We start from the raw sequence: 23,183 nt of genomic DNA on the forward strand, positions 1-23,183 counted from the left end.
AGAGGAGATAACTGCCCTACAGAATTCCTTACACAGCAAAAGTACTTCCCAAGGATGAGGTAAACGTGTTTTGCAAAAATAGGCAAGAGGAACACAAGACCGACGTTCATGTTTGCGGGGAGTGAATGAAGTGGAAGGTGCTGGCTGTCCCCATGTCCAGATATGGTGGCCATTGATTCATGGGTACTGTAGTATTTACTTTCCACCTAAATATTCTGCATGATGTGTTCTTTGCACATGTCAAATATTCAAGTAGAATAAAGAGAAAATGAGAATGGGATAGGAGGAGGGGCCGTGAGGTGGATGAGCTACACTCTGACGGTGGTATGTCAAGTGCTGGTGTCTAGGCCCCGGGTTGGAGCTAGAGGGACCCCCCAACAGGGGCAGCTGGCCTGCGGGGGTTGGGGGGCCATCCTGAGGGAGGAATCAGTGGGATCTTTTTCCCATTCCCAGTGAAGATGATGGCATTAGGAAATCGTCTGTTATGGAGATCCTCCTCAGTCTTAATAAAATTGTCATCTGTATGATTGAGTACTCAAGGGCAGGAGCCAGGGCTAGTGGGTAAGTGGTAGATGCAGGCACTGATGCTACCCCCATGCAGTTCTTGGATCATACTTTTTCACAGTTTTCTTCTTTCTTGGGAGCCCCAAGACCCAGCTTTCAAGTAATGGTTGTAGGACATTTTTCTTTGCTTGGGGCAGTGTGCATTTCTGTGGCATGTGACCGTGTGCCATGGGGGTGTGACTCAATGATGCTCAGAGCAGCTGACAGGACAGCCCCAGAGGTGGGTTGAGAAACCAAGGGTACCCAGCCAGGAAGCACCTGCCCAGATCTAGACTGGCATGGTCAGCTGACACCTCAGAGGGTGGCAGGGAGGTCAAAGGAACCTTAGGTGAGCTGGGTGTGGCCCTGAGAGGCAGGGCCAGCTGGGACCGTGGAGAGCTGGTGAAGGTGAGCCTATAGTTAGGACTGGTGGAGGCTCAGTGCATCTACACTAAGTGAGCCAGAGAATGCATGTGGGGGAGAGGGGGTGTGTATGCGTGAGAATGAGTGTGAGTCAGTCTGGGTCCAGTCAGGAGAGAGCACCCCTGCAGCAAGTGGAATAGAAGTTAACAGAAGAGTCACTACACTGGGATGAGAACATAAGGCATGGAGAGCTCCGAGGGCCCAGGCCTGAGGGCACCAGGGGAGGAGCCCCTCCCCAGCCTGGGGTCACAGGCTGCTGGAGAGTGGGCTGGCTTGCCAGGGTTTGGGGTGGGCCTGCAGCCTCCAGGGCACACAGAGGGGTCTGCAGGCAAGCTGGGAGTGGACTGTATAGGCACAGAGGGGCTGCATGCTCTGGGTATGTGGCTGGGGTGCAGCATCCAGGACGTCTCCACACCTCTCTACTGCTCGCTACCCGGGGAAGTGGAGCCAGAACAGGCAACAACCAGAGCAGGAGCCAGCCTCTGTCCACCTTCAGTGTGCTCCACAGTAAGGCCCAGCTCACTGTAGGGGAGGCTCAGAGCCCAGTGTGGATGTGAGCATGTGTGCATGTGTGGCAGTGGTTGGTGCACATGAAAGTGTGTGCATACTCAGGAGCTGAATGGGTGAGAGGGAGGAGGGGCCTTGTTCTATCAGCATCCAAATGCAAATAAATTAAACATCCCAACCAAGGATGGAGCATTGGAAGCTGCCTTGCCAGGCTACTAAAAGGTGCAAGGTAGAAGCAAAATCATGGCTGAGTGCCTGCATGCACCAAAGGAAGCCAGCATTGCCCAGTGGGCAGACCTCGTGGCAGGTTTACTTATAAAGGAGATGGAGTAGACCCTGCTCAGAGTGGGACAGCACTTCACCCCTGCTGAGTGCCAGTTCCACGCCTTTTGCCCTGCAGGAAGGGGCAGGGTGAAGGAGATGGGATCTTGGGCCAGCACACCTCTGTCTTGGTTCCTGTCTCCCCCATGCCCATACCTGTGCACACACACCAACTCACACACATGTGGGTCATGAGAGTTCCTGGGGTCTCTGAACATGAGCAATGATCAGGCCTTTGGCTGGTATGCCATGTGCGTCCTGGGCAAGGAAAGGCCAGCTCTTCCCCCTTCGGCATGGTGCTAGGGCATGGGGCAACCCAAGGAACCAGAACCAAAGGTGCCCCTCCCTGGGGGAAGATGCTGACCAAGCCTGTCCAGGGAGAAACCCTATACTAGAGCTGTAGAGTAAGGATTCTGTCACCCTGTGGCAGCCATGGGTAGGAGGCATGGTGGAAATGGCTTTACAAGCCCTCCCGTGTTGCCTGTTTGAAGTGCCTGGGTAGGCTCTCACCAGAGGCAGGCCTGCGCCCAAGGGCAGCCCTTCTCATCAGAAAGGTTCCAGGGGTGAGGGGTGGTCAGCCAGCAGGACCCTGGGCCTCCCTGCAGGCTCGGTGTCTGTGCTTATCCTGACTCCTGCCACCACTTGGTTAACCAGTGAACAAAACCTGAGACATAGGACCTCCAGCTGTTTGAACTTGGTAAGGCTTCTCACCTCCCAACCTCGGTGTTCTGAACTGTGAAGTGGATAGTGAAGGGATCTGCTCCCAGCAGTTGTGAATCTGAAGGAAGAGTTCCGTGCGGTGCACGCCTGTGCTCAACAAGGCCTGTCTGCATCTCTCCCCAGCATGCTCTCCTCTGGTTCACTAGGAGAGCAGGCCCAATGGAGGCCAGCAGCTGCAGGGCTGCACAGCCCTGTCTGGACGCTCACGGCCCATCCCAGCTCTCCTCATCACCCACCAGGATTGGCTACATCATTTGTGAGGCTCTGGAGAATGAAGATGTGGGCCCCTTTTTCTAGAATTATAAGGGATTTCAAGACAATGACATCAGAGCATTAAACCAGGCATGGGGCCCTCTGGGGCTGCTGGGGCTACCCCGCCTAAGGCCAGATCAACTCCCACGTCCTCAGTTCCCCAGTCTTGAACCATGTGTTTTTCCATCTAAAGTGTTTGTGACAAGGAGAAGCATTAAGGCGTCCATGCCCTCCTGCAGAGACCACCTGGGAGGCATTTTAAGTGCATTTACGTCTGTTTCTGCTCACAATCATCACCCCACCCACAAATCCCTTTTGGCAGCAACAGCCTGGGCCCCACACAGATCCTGTTGGGCTGGGTTCTGGGAGGGGAGAGTAGCAGGGCTGATTCTCCCCTGCACATGTGGTCTGTGTGGTGGGGACTGGACCAGCTAGGGGGTGGGAGCTCTTGGGGGGTAGCCGCCCTACCTCCCAGCCCATGGGCCACAGAAAGTGCATTCACTCAAGGGACCCCCAGAGGAGAGGCCCTCTTCTGAGTCTGCTCCTACCTGCCTGTAAGGTAGGATGCTCAGGGCAGAGGGCCTCCCCTGACAGACACACTGCTCTTCTGCAGCCCCCCATGTCACTAGAGCCACCCTGCAAGGCCCTCCCCACAGCATGGCTCCAAGGGCAGTGGCTCTCAGATAGCTGGCCAGAACAGGGATGTATGTGCCCACAGAAGCAGCAGAAGTTGTGTTGCCTCCTCCGACATAAGCTTCATTGTCATGCAGTGTCACCTCACTGGTACTCTGGTGGCAAGAATGCAGACCCCACCTCTCCGTGGAGGGGTCAGTCATGCTCCTGGTGGGAAGTGGCTGCCAGACCCCATCAGGGACTCGTCCACAGCAGTCACAGGGAGCTCTCCTGTCTTTGTCTCAAGAGCCATAATGAGTTGTGATTAGGGTTCTCTTTGGTCCCCCCACCCTAAGGAGAGTGTGGGTGCTTCTCCCAGGAAGTACAAGCCCCCAGAGTGGATCCTAGCTGTGCAGGGACCCACAGAGGACCTGCCAGCCAAGGCCCATCACTAGCCCAGCTTGCCCAAGGTCTGTCTCTGAGCAGGTGCATCGGCTGCCCTTTCACAGGGAGCAGCTGTGGCCCTTTGGGGCTAACACAGCCCTCTGAGCTGCCTACCTGTGCCTGCCAGGATCAGCTCCTAAATCCCAGAGACTGGCCCTGAGTGCTTCTTGTGGGTGGTGGGGGTGCCTGCATCCTCTCATCCAGTGGGGAGGCTGTGAGGAGAGGAAGGTGGCATTCAACCACAGTTACACCTGGGCAACCCCTGTCCTTGGTTGCTGCCAATGAGAGTCCAGTGTTGGTGAGGCATGTTCTCAGCACTTCCTCCCTGGAATTCCCCAGTGGACTTCTTCTTCATGGGGCTCCACTAGCTGCCTCCCCGTCACGTGGCAGGTGGTATGACACTCTGGAGGGATTCCTCCTGCAAGAAGGCCAAGGCACAGGACCAGGCTCAGGGCAGCTCCTTGGAAGTCCTATTTTGCCCCTCCCTGAACTGCACTCGCCAGGACTGAGTAATTCTAGGTCCCACTCCGGGGACTGCTGTGCTCTGGAGGGTCTTTCCAAACATCTGGAGGGCCAGCATAGTGGGCGTCACTCGCTTCTCTCCATTCTGGGTTTAGGGTGGTGTGTGCAGGACTGGCCCTTTGACTGTAACCAGAACATCCCTCTCTCCCCCTCCCCTTTCCTCCTTTCTCTTTATCCCCCTCTCTCCTCCTCCTTGTCCTCCTCTCCCTCCCTCTTCTCCTTGCTCCTTTGCCCCTGTCTGGCTTGGCAGCACCCACACTGGAGTGGGCAGAACCAAATGCCTACTTCCTCTGAGTTGCCATTCCCAGCCTGGCTGCCTTTTGAAGTTGCCCTTGGGAGACATACAGTGCAAGTAGCTGTCCAGTTTTCTTACTTTTTACCACTTTGAGATTCAAAAGGTGTTACCTGTTCCCACCACCTAACTCCAGGTAGCACTTGATTATTTCCCACACCCAGGCATGTCCTTAGGGACCCAACAGCCCCTGAGATGTCCTCCCACTGGTACAGACTGGACGGGCCACTCACCCTGATGGCTGCAAGGGAGGTGGAGATCTAGGTGGAAACACTGATTGAAAAGATAAATTGGTTACACACAAGTACAGTACTTCTGATGTTTGCTCTGTTTGTTGGTATTTTTTGTGCATTCTAGACTTTATTTGCAGGTTTTTAATGGTTTTATAGCTTTGCCTAATTATTTTTAAAATTCTTACTAATATTTTAAGCTTTTTATTATGAGAAGTGTTGGACACACACACAGTGAGCAGAGTGTTAGGAGAGTCTCCTGTGTGGGTTCTCCCAGTGCAGCTGTGGTCAGCTTCCCCAACCTCATGGTGTCCACAACCAGACCCCTAGCAAGCCAGCTTTTTAGGGACAGTGTATGTAGGTTAAATGCACAATGTATGCAACAATGCTATACATTGTTGGCTAACGGAGTGCCTGTGTGACCCACGCCACTGTCCGGACATTGAGACTATAATCCTGGAACAAGCACTCCTGCCCTTTGCAGGCTTGTAGCCAGTCTGATTTCTATCACCTAAAGCCAGTCCAGAAACATGCTGTCTGTATTCTTTTGTGCCCAGCTGCCCCTTCTTGGCAGGATGTCTAAGGTCCATTCAGGTTGTGGTGTCAATCTGTCAGTCCGTAGTTTATCCCTCACTGCTGTGTTGGATTCCATGGTGGGATATCCACTGTTTGCTCACCCATCCACTTGCTGAAGTAGACCTGGGCTCTTCCCTGGCTGTGTGAATGGCCTTGCCATTTGTGAATAAGCCATTTGAGGGGCATATGTTTTCATTTCATGGATAAATGGAGTGGAATTTCTGGGTCATATGAGAGGAGGGTGTTTAACTTCAGATAAAGATTTGTTATTTGCTTGTAAAGTGCTCTGTACCCTTTTGGTGGCTGTTAGCTGCCCTGATTGTCTGGCAGCATCTTGCATACTTGAAAGCTCTGCTCCAGGTGATTTATTTAGAAGCCTGTTTATGAGCGCCCAGCTCCGTGTGGCTCACTTCTTCAGGCACTAGAGAATAATCTTGCAACTATTTTACACTGCCTCCTCTTTCTATTCCAGAGCAGTGCATTTTCAGTTTGTGTTTAGTTATACAAATAATTGTGTTGATGTTCTTAGGACTACTGATGAGAAAGTCCTACTTAGATCGGAATTTTAAATTACTGAACTTTTTGTCCACAAAGAAGCTTATATCAAAATGTGGAATAAGGCCCCAGGGATGTGGGTCTGCCTAGAAGGCCTCTCTGGGCCCTGTCATTACCCCTCTCTTACCTGCTTCCCTGCTCCCTGCTCCCTGCAGCACCACTGGGACTCTACTTCACCAGGGATGCTTACTGGGAGAAGCTGTATGTGGGCCAGCCAGCTGGCATGCCCCTGCTCTATGTGCACGCCCTTCGGGACATCCCTGAGGAGGTGCCCAGCTTCCGCCTGGGCCCACACCTCTACGGCAGCGCTTACCGCACACGGCTGCATGAGAACGACTGGATCCTCATCCAGGAGGACACGGGCCTTCTCTACCTTAACCGGAGCCTGGACCCCAACTCCTGGGAGAAGCTCAGCATGCGCAGTAAGGGAGAAGCCCCAACCCACCCTCCCCCACCCCAGGTCACACTGAGGCTCCAGGGTGGCTTCCCCTTTGACTCTGCTGTGTAAGAGTGGAAGGGACAAGAGGAGGTTGGCCTGCCTCTGTGTCCAGCCTGCTGGGATGAGCTTGGGGGCCTCTGATGACTCTTGTGCTTTCTGAGGCTGTCGGGATTTTGGAGAATCCACATGAAGGATTTGGGGGCTCTCTCCATGCTGGACCAGATGCCTTTTCCAGTTGGGTGAACATGGATTTGGGGGTTGTAAGAGAGGAGTTAAGAGGGGGTGGAAAAATCTCAAGATTCTGATTTAACAAATGATTTGGAACTTGCTGGAGAAGCAGCAGTTCTCACAGAAAGCCTGTCTTACCATCAGCAGCGAGCTGCCCTTAGAGCAGAAAGAAGACCTGGCCATCTCCTCAGAGCAGGGGTGAGAGCCAGAGGGACGGCCACGTGTGACCCTGGTACTGGGGTGCGTGGAGCAGAGTGATGCCTTGGGGCATGAGGTGCTCGCACACCCAGTCGCCCCCCACCCGCCAAGCCCTGAGCACCTTTCCCAAAGACATAGCCTCACTGGACCTTCATACTAGCCCTGAGCCCCCTTGTGCAGGCAAGCGGCAGGCAGCATGCCTGTGAATGCAGAGTGGGGGGACACCACCCAGCAGGGGCAGAATGACTTGCACCCTGGGTCACACGATGGGGTCCCCAACCAGGGCACCCCAGATAGTTCCCAGAGGAGGTGGATCTGAAGTGGGTTTTGGACCCACACACATACTTAGTTGCTGCTGTCCTCATCCCAATCCCCCAGAACTTGAAGAAGTAGGGTTTCTGGGGTGGAGGTCAGAGTGGAATTTGCTGGGGGTCCATGTTTCATAGGAAGTCTATTCTGTTCATGACTAGAGAACCACCTCAGGCACCTGTTGGATCCAGTCGAGAGAAGCCACACAGTAATTTGAACGGGGACTGTTTGAATAGAGAATTACTAACTGTAAGGGGGTTGGAGCAATGGAAGAGAGGCTAGTAAAAAAGAGAACTCTAATGAATGTGGGAAGAGCACACAGGAGCAGCCACCACCAACAGGGCCAAGAGAGGAGCCAGGAAGGTCCCCCACCCAGCTGAGAGCCAGCCAGAACTCCCTGGAGACAGCATCCCAGTGGTGCCTCCATGGTGGAGTTTACTGGAAACCTCCCTCCAGGTGCTGGGGAGGCCCGTCCCCTGGGTGCATCTCTGCAGTGACAGTGCCTGGGGGTCATGTGGAGGTGGAAGTCGGCTGGGGGAGCTCTCCTGGGCTTAGACCTGGGTCTCAGGGTGCCTGAAAAGGGAGTATTGGTGCTGAGACCTGAACAAGAAAGGTGGCCTGTGAAGCACCTCCAGGAGAGGAAGCAGAAGCCATGAAACAGGGACAGACCCCAGGTCCAGGGCAGTGGGGGGCCAGCGGGAGGTAATGAGCCAGGACAGAGGGCTCAGTGGACCACAGTGAGGATGAACGGGACTGTGCTTTGGCCCCCAAGCCCCTGTTCCCTCCCCTCCCAGGGCTGTTCCCCACCACCCAGCCATTGGCTGATGCCCCACCGGGCCTGCCCTCTCTCTCTGCAGATGGCGGCTACCCTCTGCTCACCATCTACCTCCAGGTCTTCCTGTCACCCACGTCCCTGCGAGAGGGCGAGTGCCAGTGGCCAGGCTGTGCCCGCGTGTACTTCTCCTTCATCAACACCTCCTTCCCGGCTTGTGGCTCCCTCAAACCCCGGGAGCTCTGCTTCCCTGAGACAGGCCTGTCCTTTCGCATTCGGGAGAACCGGCCTCCTGGCACCTTCTATCAATTCCGCCTGCTGCCTGTGCACTTCTTCTGCCCCAACGTCAGTGTGGCCTACAGGCTCCTGGGAGGTGAGTGCTGGCCTCATGGGGCCCTTCCTTGGTGCCTGCTGTGTGCTAGGCACAGCACTGAAAGTCCTCAGCATGAGCCATCTGGTTTGCTCCACACCACCATGCCATCCATTTATTTAATGTTCCAGAAATATCATACGTCCTAGGGGCTGAGGATGTGACGGCAAAGTAGGGTGAAGGTCCTGCCTGCCTGGACCTTCCATTGCCATGGGAGATGGATACCACACATGTGCTAAGGAAATGGGGTGGCCTCTGGAAAGTGCTAGATGGGAAGTAATGCCAAGAGGACATAGATCGGTATAGATCACTGTCTTCAATCAGGTGGCTAGGGGAAGGGCACAAGAGCAGGGTGGGAGGACACCAGGCAAGCAGGGCCAGCCCCTTTGAGAGCACTGAGGTGGGATCCCCTTGTAGCTGGTGTGCACTGAGCAGCGAGATAGGATGGAGCCCAATGAGGGCAGAGAAGATTCTGAGGAGGGGGCAGGGCTTCCCATTGAGGAACTGTGGAGTCACGGAAAGCTGGGGGACAGTATGACCAAGTTCTGGCTTACCTTTAAAGAATTAACCTAGCTGCTGTCCTTTAGCAATTTTTTGTCCTTTTAGGAATGATGTGGTGAGGGCAGTTTAGGGTGGAAGCAGGTAAATAACTAGGAATGTGCACGAGAAATCCCTTGGGCAAGAGGATAAGGACCGGGAAGAGGGCGGAAGCCACTGGGCAACAAGATGCGGGCAGCTTCTGGACATGTTCGGAAGGAAGACGTGGTAGGATTTGCACGAGAGTGGGATGTGGGGTGTTGAGGGAAACAGGGGAGCAAGCATTGTTACAGGATTCTGCCTGAGCAGCCACAAGGACAGCTGACCTTGCCATAAGATGACTAGCCTAGAGGTGGTCCTGGGGAGGTGAGAGGTGGGCAGGGGGAGTAGGGTCCTAGTGGAAATGAGAGAAGGCAGCTGAGCAGCCACGTGGGGGCACCATTAAACCATTTAAAGGCAATGAATGGGACTCACAGAGGCACAGGCGCTGCCCTGCTGCCATCTGGTTCACCACAGATTTGTCAGGCACACGCGGTACTAACATTAAAGACAATGTCAGTGAAGCAAGAAAGTAGTCACCACATCCCCCACCCGCACCCTGCGGCCTTTCATTGGCCCTGTGGGAGAAATAAGGTCTTTGTGCAAGATTGTCAGCAAAGCATATAGTTCAGCAGGTTGCCCTTTCTTGATAAAAACTACATAATTAAATTTTGTTGAACGCGTTTTTTGTAACCATAAACAATAGAGGGAAACATTATATGATAAACATTTCCCCCATATGTAATCCTCATGTGTGGCTCTGATGTGCAAGATGGGAGTTCCCACTGAGTGGAGCAGACGTAACCCTCTAATGGTTGGCTGTGTGGCATGGTCAGGGCTGACCTCCATCCCTGGGGCATGTCCCAGTTCCTGGTTTTTTTCTGGAGGATAAGTCCCAGGACAGGCTTGGGTTGAAGAGTGCACTGTGGTGACTGGTCCTCCCCTCAGCCACTCATAGGGAGATATGCGAGTCACTGAACATCCAGCCTGGTGAGGAGCAGCCCTGTTCGCCTTCATCATTCCATCTTCTGGTGGGGAAATAGGCAGAGAGAGGTATGAATGGCCAGTCTCAGGCCATACAAGCCAGGAGGCATGGAGTGGGGATGTGAACCAGGTAGTTGGAAACATTTGTGTTAATGTCAAATCATGTATCGCATATCTACCATGCTTGTTTTCAAGTGGTGGAATAGTGGCTTTATTTCTCATATTCTGAAAAAGGAGCACATACTACTTCCATAATGAAAAAGAAATTACTAACGTTATTTTCAAAGCCAGAAAATGCTGGGAGCTAGACCTCTGGGCCTGCAGGCTGGCTGAGTTGGTGCCCCCCGCCCCCACTGCCGAGGCAAGATGGGCAGAGGCCAACCACCGGCCCTCCTTGGTGCTCAGGATGAAGACCTGATGCAGGCCTTGTGGTCAGTCCCTGGTCTTCCGTATGAGGACCGCTAATGCTGCAGCCACAGTAAAGCCCCTTAGCGCGTCGCTGCTGCTGCAGACTGGGCTGGGAGCGCTGCGCCCCCACTGCTGCCCGAACGGAGTGCAAGCCACTCTGACCTAAGAGCCCCTGCCCGTGCCGCCACTCCCGCTGATCCCTTGAGGGAGGCAGCTCGCCCTGCCTCGGGTCACGCGGGGCTCCTGGTGTGCTTGGTGCACAGGTGAGAGTCTGCCCTTCCGCTGCGCCGCGGACAGCCTGGAGGTGAGCGCGCGCTGGGCGCTGGACCGGGAACTCCGGGAGAAGTATGAGCTGGTGGCCGCGTGCACCGTGCGTGTCGGCCCGCGCGAGGAGGAGGTGATGGTGCCGTTCCCCGTGACCGTGTACGACGAAGACGACTCGGCGCCCACTTTCCTCGGGGGCTTGGACACCGCCAGCGCCACTGTGGAGTTCAAGCGGAAGGAGGTGCCTGTCTGCCCCCGTGCTCGTTCTGCTGTCTGTCGTCCTTTTATCTGTTCAGTGTCTGTGTCTCCGTCGATCATTTATTTGTTGGTGTATTCAGCTGGCCATCCAGCCATCCAACCCCATGGCTGACCGACCAACTAGTCCATCTGTCTGGTTGTTCTGCCTGCCTCTAGGCAGCTGAGGAGGAGAGGGGTGCTATCTCTGCCGGCATCCAGCTGGCCCCTGATGCAGAGGCTCAGGGCCCTGAGGTTGCAGCCTGTGTCTGAAGGGGCGTCGAGGCCCCGGGGAGAGTCTGGGGGCACACCTGTCCCACTGTGCGCAGGCACCTCATGCTGCCCCTAGGAGGGGAACAGGACCTGACTGCCGGGAGGCCAGTCCTTCCACCAATGTCAGCCCTCAGGAGAGCCACTGAGGTTCAAGGAGCCAGAAAGGCAGGCAGGTAGATCGGCTGGGATCTCTAGATGGCACCCTGCTCCTCTCTGGTAGCAGAGGTGGGGCATGACTGCCACCTTCAGGGCCTCTGGCCTTCCTGCAGGCAGTGGCCAGCCGTGCAATGGGAGGATAGGGGTGTAGCTGGTCTGTCTTTGCCTGCCTTTCTGGGCACCCACAGTGCAGGTTTGGTGGATGGGCAGGCGAGAGGAAAGCATATCTTGTGGGTCACATGAGCCTGGAAGGGCTGCCTGGGATGACAGCAAGGAGCCTGGTTATCCCAGAAAGCAGAGGTGCCTTGTGACTTTGCTCTGAACCTTTCTCATGATCCCCTCCAGCCTGGTATGTGGAAGATGCTTGGAGAGAAAGTTCTGGTGTACACCTGGGCTTGGACCTGCCCCAACCCCCTCCCACCAAACCCCTGCTCTTGCTATGTGATAAGTGGCTAGCACCTCCACCCTGTGAGGCCTAGACTCCTCAGGGGAGAGTAGGGGTGCTTGCTCTGCCCTTTGGGGACCTGGATGAGGCCTGTCAGTAGAGCACCAGGGCATCTGATCTAATCCATCCTTACAGGAAGCCTGTGCGTGCCTATCACACTGTTGCACAGGTGAGGCCCAGTGGGAAGGGGCCCCATGGGAACTTGAACCCAGGTCAGTCCATCCCTGCAGCCAGCTCTCAGTGCACACTTGGTCTACCTGTGGGACACAGGCCCTTCCAGTCTGTGAGCTGCAGGTACTCTGAGATGTCCCTCTCACCAGCTCTGATTCGTGCCTGCTATTCTCTGCAGGGCACCGTGGTGGCCACAATACGTGTCTTCGATGCAGATGTGGTGCCAGCATCTGGGGAACTTCTCAGGCGGTACACAAGCACACTGCTCCCTGGGGACACCTGGGCCCTCCAAACCTTCCGTGTGGAGCACTCACCCAACGAGACCTTAGTCCAGGCCAATGACAGCTTTGTGCGGGCAACCATTCATGACTACAGTAAGAGGGGCTGGGCCTGGCCTGGCTGGGGCCCCCTGGGGAACTAGCTGCCCTCTTTATGGGAGGTCAGCATCCTGCACACGCAGACACCTGTCCTCATGCTGGGGCCTGTGGAGTCCAGGTGCTCCACTAGAGGCTGCTGCTGTCCAGGAGTTCTTGGGGGGACTGGGGGCCAGCACAGTCTTCCCAAGCAAGGCCACAGGGTGGTGAGTTTTACTTTGTGTGTGCCCACTGCCCCTCATACCACATCCCCATACATATACCCCACATACATGACACACACATACTCCACACACACATCATACAAAACACACATACACATACCACACACATACACACACACACACACGCCAGGTTGTTACCTCCAAGCCGAGAAGGTTCTCTGGGCTTCCAGCTCAGCACAACTACTAATATTTAAGCAGTGGTTCTAATTTAGCACCACCTGCCAGGTCTGTTATCTATGCAAAAGTGCATGAAAGTACATGTTTGCACATGCGTGTGAACGTGCAGAGTACACAGCTGGGGGAAGGCTCGAGGTGGCACAGGGCACTGGTCCAGGACTGAGCAGCTAGTCATCACTGTGTCCCACCCACAGAGCTGGTTCTCAACCGGAGCCTTCCCATCTCCGAGGGCCGTGCCCTGCAGCTGACAGTGCTGGTCAACGACTCGGACTTCCAGGGCCCAGGGGAGGGTGTCCTCCTCCTCCATTTCAATGTGTCCGTGCTGCCAGTCAGCCTGAGCCTGCCCAGTGCCTACTCATTCACTGTGAGCAGGCGGGCCCACCGCTTTGCCCAGGTGAGCTGTGGCCCACTGCCTGCCTGGGGAGGGGCATGGAGTTGCAGGGAACCCAAAGGTGGGGTGCTCCATTCAGCAGATTACAAACAGGGCTGGGGAATGTCAGCGCCCTGGCCTAACAAGTATGTGGAGTGGCCCAGGGGAGCCATGGGCACAGGGCCAGGGAGCCTGGGGCTGGGGAAAGTGGGAGAATCATGTGGGCAGGGCTGGTGGGCAGCATACACCTGTTTTAACCTCTCCCTTCTTGGTGTCTTTAAAAGATGCTTTAAAAGGTAAGAGGAACACTAGGTAAACCTCTGTATGCTGACTTGGAAAGAATTTCCTGATGGACTGTTAAGTGAAAAAGTGGTTTGTAGAAGTACTGGTCTCACGTATCTCCATGTGTTCAAACTAAATCTTCACTGATGGGAATTTGCACGTATGTAAAATACAGGCAGTGATTGACAGTGGCACCCCTTGGAGGAAAGGTCGGAAGTGCTTCACTTAATGCCAGTGTGTTCACTAGAGCTTACCATGTTTGTCTTTGGGGAAAAATAAAAGTAATCAGTATTGGTTAAAGAAAATGAGGGACGGGAAGGAGTGATCCCTTCTCCCCATCCCAACCAGTGGTTAGCATTTTTGGTGCAGTGGTTTCTAGAATGTTTCTCTTAAAGACTTCTGTAATTTTACTTGCATGCATATGATTTAACATACTGCTTTCCTCCAGTGGAACAGCTATGGGTATACATCCTCCTTAGAATGTCATGTTTAGAACTGTATCCGGTTGTCCCAGTGAGTCTTCCAGTTTCTGTGCTTGGTTGCCATGCCCCTTCCACTCCTGGCAGCCACCTGGGTCCAGCACATGAAGGACCCCACCTTTGGCATAGCCAAGCTCCCTGACCCACCACCTAGTCCTGGGCTTTCAGGGAGGTGAAGGTCAAGGATGGTGAGGGGTGACAAGGCAGAGAAGCCTGAGGGATGTCTGAGGAGGTGAGAGGGAGCAGGCACTGCTGGAGGTGGGTCACCTGCACCCCACAGATTCAGGAGGCCACAGGGACCAGAGTCCTTATCCAGCCTCATACTCACTATGGCCTCTCACCTCCTTCTCAGTTGTTATGATTGTAAATTGAGGATAGCGACCTTGTGCTGTTTTGAGGGTCACACAGACAGTGGAAATGAGCCTGCTTTTTGTGAAGAAGGCCGCCACTGTCAGGTGTAGGCTTGGGAGACCTGGCTGTGCCCTGGGCCTGAGCAGGGCTGAGCTAGGATCTGCTGTATGTCTGCAAGCAGGGCCTCTCCTTACTCTGCCTCCCACCCCCACCTTGACTAGTTGCAGTGCCTGGTTTCAAGCTGCTGAAACCCTAATTCTAACTCCAATGACTGAAGGGTAAAAAAGGAGAGTTCACCTGGCCAGCTCCAGGCCAGCAATGGTGCTGCTAGCCTAGCATCTCCTCTTTTCCAGGGACTCCAGCCAAAGTCCCAGGAAGGCTTCCTGGGGCCCATGACAGGCAACTACACTGCATGAGTCGTGTGGCCTGAGAACTGGTGGTTCCAATAACAAACTTGGCCTGACTGGGAGAATCAAGGGAGGCACATAGAAGGGATCCTAATGGTCTTTGTGCCTGAATGAGTGAGCAAGTGGGAAAGGGCTTGGTGCATCAGTCCCTCTCCAGAGGACCTGCCACTAACCCAAACCTCAGTGTCCCTGAGTTCTTTCACCTACAGCTCCTGGGAGGAAGAGGACACACGGTGGTGATGGCCTGGGCCAGGCAGGGCCTACAAGGATGGGTCTGCAGGTTCCAGGGGCATGGAGGACATCTCCAGGCCAAATAAGGGAGTGCCTGGGACTAGAGCTGCCTGGGAGCCCCTCCAGCCACCATCAGGGTCAGGCCAACCACCTAGCTAAGGCCTTCCCTGTGCTCACGCCTAGATTGGGAAAGTCTGTGTGGAGCACTGCCAGGAGTTCAGCGGCATTCACGTGCAGTACAAGCTGCAGCCTTCCAGCACCAACTGCAGTGCCCTGGGGATGGTCACCTCAGCCGAGGACACCATGGGGACCCTGTTTGTGAATGACACAGAGGCCCTGCGGCGGCTCGAGTGTGTCCAACTCCAGTACATGGTGGTGGCTGCTGACCGGCCGACTCGCAAGCAAGCCCAGGCCCTGCTGCTGGTCACTGTGGAGGGGATGTGTGAGTGCTGGGACTCCATGGAGGTTGGGTGGTGGGGTGTGGTAGAGCCTTGGGCTTGCCCCCATGGAAAGCACTGGTCCTGTTTGCCTCACCTACTGGTAGCCTCTCTGGGCCTGCATCCGCTCCCTGTGAGATGGGGTTAACAGTGCGCGTTGCGCAGCTGAGCCAGCAGTACCCCAGGGGAAGTATGGAATGGCTTAACGGCTTGTGACTGTAGGAAATGGTTGCAACTTGCCAACACCAATGTTAATACATTCTGTACATGCACTTGCCTTAGGGCTGCTGGATGAAATACAGCTTCCTGGTTAAATTTGAATTTTTGGTAAAGCAATGTTTTGGTGTGTGCCTCATGCAACCTTTGTAGAGTCTCCTAAAAGACCAGCTCTCAAGTATATAAACGTAGTATCAGGCACATACTTAGGCAAAGCAAGTATTCACTGTTTATGTGAAATTCAGGCTTAATGGGGCCTTCTGTATGCTGTTGACTCAGCCTGGCCACCTCACATGCTCCCTCTACTTATGCCAGCCCAGTAGCTGACCCTGCTCTGTGACTCTGGTGCCCCCCTTCCCAGAGGGCCCCATCACTGCCCTGTACTCTGAAGCTGAGTTGCCCTCATCCCTCTGGGCTCTATTGTTTGGGGCAGCTGAGCCAGTGCCCCTGTCTATGGGTGCTGGCTGGACGGGTGCAGCTCTGTGACCTGCTTCCTGCCACCCCCAGACACAGCTGAGGAGCCAGGCTGCCCCTTGTCCTGCGCAGTCAGCAAGAGGCGGCCCGAGTGTGAGGAGTGTGGTGGCCTGGGCTCCCTGACGGGCAGGTGCGAGTGGAGACAGGGAGATGGCAAAGGTAGGTTCCACACAGAGTCACGGGCCTGTGGCCAGGCAGTCCAGAGGGTAATGGTGCCTGAGTGGGAATGGGGTCCATGTGGGCCCAGTGGGCCTCCGTGTTGGCCCTCTGCACTCCAAATCTGTTCCCCAGAGCCTGTCCCCATCGTGTTTCCTGATGTCAAGAAGGCTGGGCATGAGTATGGTGCGGGCATTCAGGCTGCTGATTGCGTGGGACCACAGGTGGCTGAGGCTGGACTCCCTTTGGGCTGGGAAGGTCTGGGTCAAAGCTGCAGTGTGCAGGGAACAGAGATGCTCAACCTGGTGGTGCAGGCCAGGGGCTGTAGCCTGGACAGGAGGAGCCTGAGCTGGCTTAGGTGTAGAAAGCAGCCAACTCCAAGCCACGCCCATCACAGGGCCCCACTAACATTCCCCTGCTCAGGCCTCATTTGCTCCTCTTTCTGGGTGCCAGGGTGCTGCCCTCCTGGCTCTGGTAGTGTGCCTGGGGCGGGCACTCCTGCAAGGCTCTGACCAGCCACTGTGTCATAGGGATCAGCAGGAACTTCTCCACCTGCTCTCCCAGCATCAAGACCTGCCCTGATGGCCACTGTGACGCTGTGGAAAGCCGAGATGCTAATGTCTGCCCCCAGGACTGCCTCCGTAAGCAGCTGCCTGCCCAGCTGAGCTGGGGCCGTGATAGGGCTGGGCAGGAGGGCAGCCAGTTGAGAGCCACTTCCACCAGACAGTCTGTGTTCCTGGGTTTTATGTGCTGAGTTTCTAACATTTCAACAAAGATCTCCACCCCATCCCAAGCTGGTACCCTGATCCATGCTTCCCAGTGTCACCCTGGCCAACCATGAGGGTGCAGCTCCCCACCCCCATTCTGGTGGCTCCCCGCCACCCCTCCTGCCCCTTCTGCTTCTGGAAAGTAACCAGAGGTGGACTCAGCAAGGGCCCCAGGCAGCCCAAGGGTCCCTCCCTGCCCACCGTGGCCAGGGAATGCCCGTCCTGAGACCCCTGCCCTCCCCAGGCCTGAGTGTGCAGATACCAGATGGGGAGGGGCTCACCTCGCACACTCCTGTCCACGTGGTCGTGGCTTCTCAGGGTACCCCAGGGACTGAGTGGGCTGCTGAGTGGCGGCATCTGTCATCAGGGGGCGGCAGCATCATTGGAGGGCACGAGCCAGGAGAACGCCGGGGGATTAAAGCTGGCCATGGGATCTGCAACTGCTTCCCGGAGGAGAGGAAGTGCTTCTGTGAGCCAGAAGACAGCCAGGGTGAGAGGGTGGGGGGCATGGGCCCCCACTCAGCAGGGTTTCCCACACCTCCCTGAGCCTCAGGGAGCCAGGGAGGAAGTTTCAGGGAGGCAGGTGGAACCCAAGAGGCCCTCCTTCCCTCTGGGCCTTAGTTCCGCAAACTTGTGCAGACAGGGAGCTGGGTCAGGGCCCCTATTGAGGGCTTTTGGCTCAAAGTTCTACGATAAAGACTGGGCTGAAAGGTTAGTTCTTTGGCCAAATAGCTCCATGCCTGCTTGGATTGTCGCTGTGTGGGGTCTTGGCTGCAACCATGGTACTGTTCAGCTGGGACCCCACCCTCCCAGCCAGACCTTCACCCCACCACCCCTATGCTTTTTTTGAGGCAGTAGTTGTGGTGGGCTGCTCAGGCCCCACTGAGCACAGGGGAGCTTTCCTGCCTCAGCCTAGGGACTCTTGTGGTATTTGAGTTGTCATTATATAACCCTAGGTACTCAGCTACTTTCCTACCTTCCCCACTTTTTAAAAAAACATGACAGGAACACAGGAAGTTCAGCTCCCTACAGCCTGCCAGGGCCACTGGCTTCCGTGTAGCCACGGCTGGTGCAGTGGAGCACAGCTTCTGCTGTGGGACCTTGGACTGGCTGCTTAAACTCTCTGTGCCTCTCGTTCCTTCTGTAAGAGGGTGCCACTATCCCCGACAGGGAAAATGCACCTAAGGGTGCAGCGTGGTCAGTGCTGGGGTGTTTGAGGTCATTCTGGAACATTCATACCAGCAGCACTTGCCAGGCTGCTCGGAGCCTGTCACAGCATCTTCCCAGCTGCCATGTGCCGGACAAGCTCCTGTTAGGGAGCCCCTCCCACAGTGCTGCCCCTCACGGCCACCCTGCCCACAGACCCACTGTGTGACGAGCTCTGCCGCACGGTGATCGCGGCCGCCGTGCTCTTCTCCTTCGTGGTCTCCATGCTGCTCTCCACCTTCTGCATCCACCGCTACCACAAGAATGCCCACAAGCCGCCCATTGCCTCTGCCGAGATGACCTTCCGCCGGCCAGCCCAGGCCTTCCCGGTCAGCTACTCCTCGTCAGGCACCCGCCGGCCCTCGCTAGACTCCATGGAGAACCAGGTGTCTGTGGATTCCTTCAAGATCCCGGTGAGGTTCCACGTGGAGCCTTGGGGCTGGGGCAGCTGGAGGTACAGAGGGGAGGGGTCTGCCTGCCACACTGTGCCCTATGGCTCACAAGCACCAGTGTGTCCTTGTCCGCCCAGATCATGCCATGAGCGTTCCAGCAATGCCCTGCCCTCACCCAGTCACCTTCCAGTTTAGTGGTGTGGAGACTGATGGGTCCTGATTTAGATGGACTGAGATGAGGCCATAAGGATACAGGGACCATGCTACAGACACCCAAGGGCCTGGGCTGTAGGATGTCAGCTCCTTGCGGGCCTGGTGTCCAAAGTGGAGGCAGCACCAAAAGGCTTGGGCCTGACTCTTAGGGAAGAGGCCATGTTCTTATTTGAGCACCTGTGGGTGCTGAGTGACCCCTAAATCCCCCCCATTTAAGGGATGAGGACAGGGGTATGGGGTGGCCTAGGGAATGTTCCATAGATGGGGGACCAATGAGGGTCTGGGCATCCAGAGTCCAGGCCATTCTGTGGCAACACCTGCCTTCCCATAGGGAAAACCCATCATGTGACAGTACCTTGGGGCCTGAATGTGGGATCCCACCCTCGGTTGAGGTGGGTAGCCATTGCTTCCTGGTTTGGGTGACAGACAACCGCCTGCATGCAGGGGCTCATTGATGGGTCTTGCATTCTTTCTTGCTGCTTACCCTTACCATCTTTCTCCCCTTTCTTCTTCTCTCCCTTCCCTCAACCCCAATGTAGGAGGATCCAAAGTGGGAATTCCCTCGTAAGAACCTGGTTCTTGGAAAAACTCTGGGAGAAGGTGAATTTGGAAAAGTGGTCAAGGCAACGGCCTTCCGGCTGAAAGGCAAAGCAGGGTACACCACCGTGGCCGTGAAGATGCTGAAAGGTACTGTGGAGGCAGCACCCAGGGTGGCTGTCATGCACCTACAGAGCCCTAAGGGGTGGATAAAACCACCTGACAACTTGGCAGCCAGCCGGGGCCCCCCTGAAGCTCCCCCATTGCTGTTCTTGAGTGGCTGCATTCTGGGGATCCCGCCATGGGTGACGTGGGCCAAGGTGGTCCCTGGAGAAACAGAGTGAGGACTTTCCTCACTTGGAAGGTTCAGGAGAGGTGCTGCTTCTGCACCAATGTTGGGTCAAGATTCTAGTTTTTAAAACTTAGAAGCTCTTTGGTTTTGCACTGACAGCTCTCCTTACTCCAGTCTATCTCCTTCATTCCTCTCAGCCCATGTCCACTGGGGTCCTGATGAAGAGCCCACCTAAGGACTGGCCTCTGCCCCTGGGCCCTGCCTTGCCCAATCCCTGGTGCCCCAGCAGGTCTGCCCCACCCTGTGATGAGTTTGACTCAGAATGGGCACATGCGCACACATGTATATACATGCACATGCCCACACCCACACCCATGTGCACTGGTGTTGCTGAGCAGAGACTGAGCAGGTGGCCTCTGCCAAGGCCGAGCTCCAGCCCGAGTGTGCTCAGGGCCTAGCAGTGCTGTGGGTACAAGTTGGTAGTGCATGTGGGACTCTAGTGCAGCAGTCGTGAGGGAGTCCCACTCTGCAGGTACTTCTGGGTGCTGACACAGACCTCCACCTAGGGCTGGCCCATGCCCAGGAGACCCCAGGCCCTAAAGGGAGACCACTCCTGGGTCACCACACATGGACTCAGGTGCCTGACATCCCATCTGCCAGCTGTCCTCTCACTTCCAGACAAGTCTGCAGCCAGAGGACACAGCGTAGCACAGCTGGGCCTGGGTCTTGGGGCAGCTGACCCAGGAGGACTGTTTAGCCACAGCTTCTGAGTCAGGATACCTCTACCCCAGGCTCCTGGTGGGAGCCCAAGCACAGCCCTCTACTCTCATGGCACACATGCTCAGTGTGGTGAGAGGCCACTGTCCTGGAGTCTCATCCTAACCTCTCAGGGGCTCGCCCCCACTGTTGAATGCTTGGTCAGCAGGAGTTGGAGGTCAGGGTGTCCCCCTGCCTTCCCAGAGGGATTAATGGGGATGGTCTCCCCACACCACTGTCTTTGAAAGGTGGCAGTTGCAGGAAAACACCACTTACACAGGTCAACCCTGGGAGGGTTTCTATGGAAAGATCCTGCTTATGTGGAAGTTTGTTCCTTGGGACTCTTGTTTCCTGGAGGCAGATGAGCCTGTTGAACGTTCCACGGGCTAAGAGAAGCCCCAAGCAGCAGGGTCCTTGGGGGCCTTGTCTGAATCTGGGTGGGGCATCTGTAAAGTGGGGTGGGGTGATGTGGCCCAGCATGGTCACAGAAGGGGCTTCCAGAAGGGATCAGTATGCAGCCTGCTCTGTGTTTACATGCATTTCAGAGAACGCCTCCCCAAGCGAGCTGCGGGACCTTCTGTCAGAGTTCAACCTCCTGAAGCAGGTTAACCACCCGCATGTCATCAAGCTTTACGGGGCCTGTAGCCAGGATGGTAAGGCTGGCCAAGAGCAGACGGGCATCTGCCAGGTGCAGGCTGGGGGTCTCTGGGCTGCTCTGTTCTCCTTTGCCCCTTCCCCTTCCTCTCCTTCTCTGGCTGTGTTCTCCCAGCACACCACCCCTGGCTCTGGCCTCTCCTGTGTCAGTGGGGGCAGGATGGGGCACTGTGAGTGCTTCTGTGCTCCTCTGCTCTAAGCGTTCCCCAGGCCTGTGGACTACTCAGAGGTCTCTAGCAAGGTGACATCCTTGTTGTGGCAGCCACCTCCCCAAGGCAGGGAGTTCCCTAAATGGACTGTGCACCCCAGTTCCAGCTGCAGACTAGGTGTGCCATGACCTCCAGGTGGCCCCAGTCCCAGCCCTGCAAGGCAAAGCCATTGTCAACATTTTTCACATAAGGACCAAGGAGAGTGGCCTGGTTTGTTGGCTTTTCAAATCCACTGTACTGCTTGAGGGCCTCTCACTGTGTATGCCTTTGCGTGGGTGTTGGGGTGCTAAGAGGTGAGGGAGCAGGGACTCTGGTGTGTACCACCAAACCCAAGGCTGGGCCTAGAGCTGGCAGGAGTGGGGCCAGGTGCCTGGGAGGACCTAGACCCTCAGCCTCCCTCCCATGCCCAGCCTTTGCTGCAGCAGATCAAGGCTGTGGAAAGGCACAACATTCCAGCAGCTGGGCTATGCCTTGGGCCCCCTGGGAGAAGGTAGTACTTGGTCACCGAGGGAGCCAGCCTTGGCATGGGAGCAGAGGTGGAAGCAAGCATGTGAGCTGGGACCGAAACTCTGGGTCGGAAACACAGTCTTGTGCTGTGCAGAGCCCAGGCCACGTGCCACAGAGCAGGCCTCTGTCCATCTGCTGCCTGCTGGTAGAGTACAGAGGCCTGCCTGGGGCCCTACAGCTGCCCTGGTACCCCAGAAGCACACTGCTCAGAGATGGCCTGACTCGGCCACTGGGCCCTGCAGGCAGCCAGCCACAGGCCCCCTCTGCCCCCAGGGCCGCTACTGCTCATTGTGGAGTATGCCAAGTATGGCTCCCTGCGGGGCTTCCTCCGAGAGAGCCGCAAGGCAGGGCCCGGCTATGTCGGCAGTGCTGGCAGCCGCAACTCCAGCTATTTGGACAACCCTGAGGAACGGGCCCTGACCATGGGCGACCTCATCTCCTTTGCCTGGCAAATCTCCCGGGGGATGCGGTACCTGGCGGAGATGAAGGTATGTGCCGCCCCGGCCCAGCCCCCCACCCTGCTGGCTCTTGGGCCTGGGTTTCAGCCATTCTGCTGTTGTCTTCCTTCCAGCTTGTCCATCGGGACTTGGCAGCCAGAAATGTCCTGGTGGCCGAGGGGCGGAAGATGAAAATTTCAGATTTTGGCCTGTCCCGAGATGTTTATGAAGAGGATTCCTATGTGAAGAGGAGCAAGGTGCCTGTGGGGTCCTGGCCTGGGGCTTCAAGGCTGGGTCAAGAGCAGCAGTCAAGGTGCCCACAGGGGTGAGGCAGGGCCCTCTGAATATCTGGTGAGGATACAGGAGACTTCTAGAGTCTGACCTTCCAGCCCTCATCCCCCAATACCGCGTCCTCATTGCAGAGGGCCTTCTGGGAGCAGGGCCCTCAGCTCCTGCTGCTTTTCATCACTATCACTTGAAGGTGACCTAATGCTCCAGAGAGAATTCTCTCCTCCACAGTTCTTCCTGCCACAGAATAAAAGGCCACCATGTAACTTTAGGTTTCTACGTAAGTTTGGCTCATTGCTCAAAAGAGACTAGAATAAACACACCCAAGCCTGGTGGTCATTCTTGGCGGAAGAGAATGAACCACTTTACAGGTGGGGGGTTCCCCTGGGACTGGGGCCTGGGAACCCCTAGCTGGGTGAGTTTGGAAAGTGCAAAGAGAGGCCCTGGAGACAGGATCCAGAGACACAGAATAGACATCTGACGCTTTCTCCAAGTCTCTGAAGTAGGTGGCCGAGCCTGTCTGGGGGAATCTGACTGTGGTTGTCATCCAGTTCCGTGGCCTTTGTCTTTCTCCTCTTGGTTCTGCTGCCCTCTAAGCCTGTCTCCTGCAGCCTCCCTGTGACAGACTGAACAGGGCCAGTTCACAAGACACTGAAAAGGCACAGCAGACCTGGCTTTCAGAACAGGCACTGTTCAAAAAAGAAAAACACACAAAGTGACTGCATTCACTCCAGCTTTGCTCCAAGGTTCGGGAGAAGCCTTTGTGTCACCACAGGCTGTGACCACAATGTTCCCCTTCTTCTGGGGTTTCTGTTGTGACAGCCTGTTTCAGAGCTGCTGAAAGGAAAGTGGAAAGGGGTATGGACAGAGCCTTCCTGTTGACATACAGGCCCTCTAAGAAAGCACTGTGTAGAGAAGCACAA

The 23,183-nt window shown here is 55.9% G+C and overlaps 1 protein-coding gene across 1 annotated transcript in view; it reads left to right on the top strand.

Moving 5' to 3' along the window:
* Positions 1–23,183, top strand: part of RET (ret proto-oncogene) — a 47,904-nt gene that overhangs the window by 16,422 nt on the left and 8,299 nt on the right. Inside the window, exons 2-15 of the mRNA XM_037002903.2 lie at positions 6,153–6,419; positions 8,029–8,316; positions 10,545–10,786; positions 12,003–12,198; positions 12,794–12,993; positions 14,903–15,161; positions 15,880–16,005; positions 16,533–16,643; positions 17,137–17,259; positions 18,132–18,388; positions 19,120–19,267; positions 20,711–20,818; positions 21,809–22,023; positions 22,107–22,229. Of these exons, the coding sequence (XP_036858798.1) occupies positions 6,153–6,419; positions 8,029–8,316; positions 10,545–10,786; positions 12,003–12,198; positions 12,794–12,993; positions 14,903–15,161; positions 15,880–16,005; positions 16,533–16,643; positions 17,137–17,259; positions 18,132–18,388; positions 19,120–19,267; positions 20,711–20,818; positions 21,809–22,023; positions 22,107–22,229 (2,663 nt within the window). The remainder of the gene's footprint in view (positions 1–6,152; positions 6,420–8,028; positions 8,317–10,544; positions 10,787–12,002; positions 12,199–12,793; positions 12,994–14,902; positions 15,162–15,879; positions 16,006–16,532; positions 16,644–17,136; positions 17,260–18,131; positions 18,389–19,119; positions 19,268–20,710; positions 20,819–21,808; positions 22,024–22,106; positions 22,230–23,183) is intronic.

Source organism: Manis javanica, chromosome 7 (genome assembly GCF_040802235.1).
Source record: "Manis javanica isolate MJ-LG chromosome 7, MJ_LKY, whole genome shotgun sequence".
NCBI classification, from domain to species: Eukaryota; Metazoa; Chordata; class Mammalia; order Pholidota; family Manidae; genus Manis; species Manis javanica.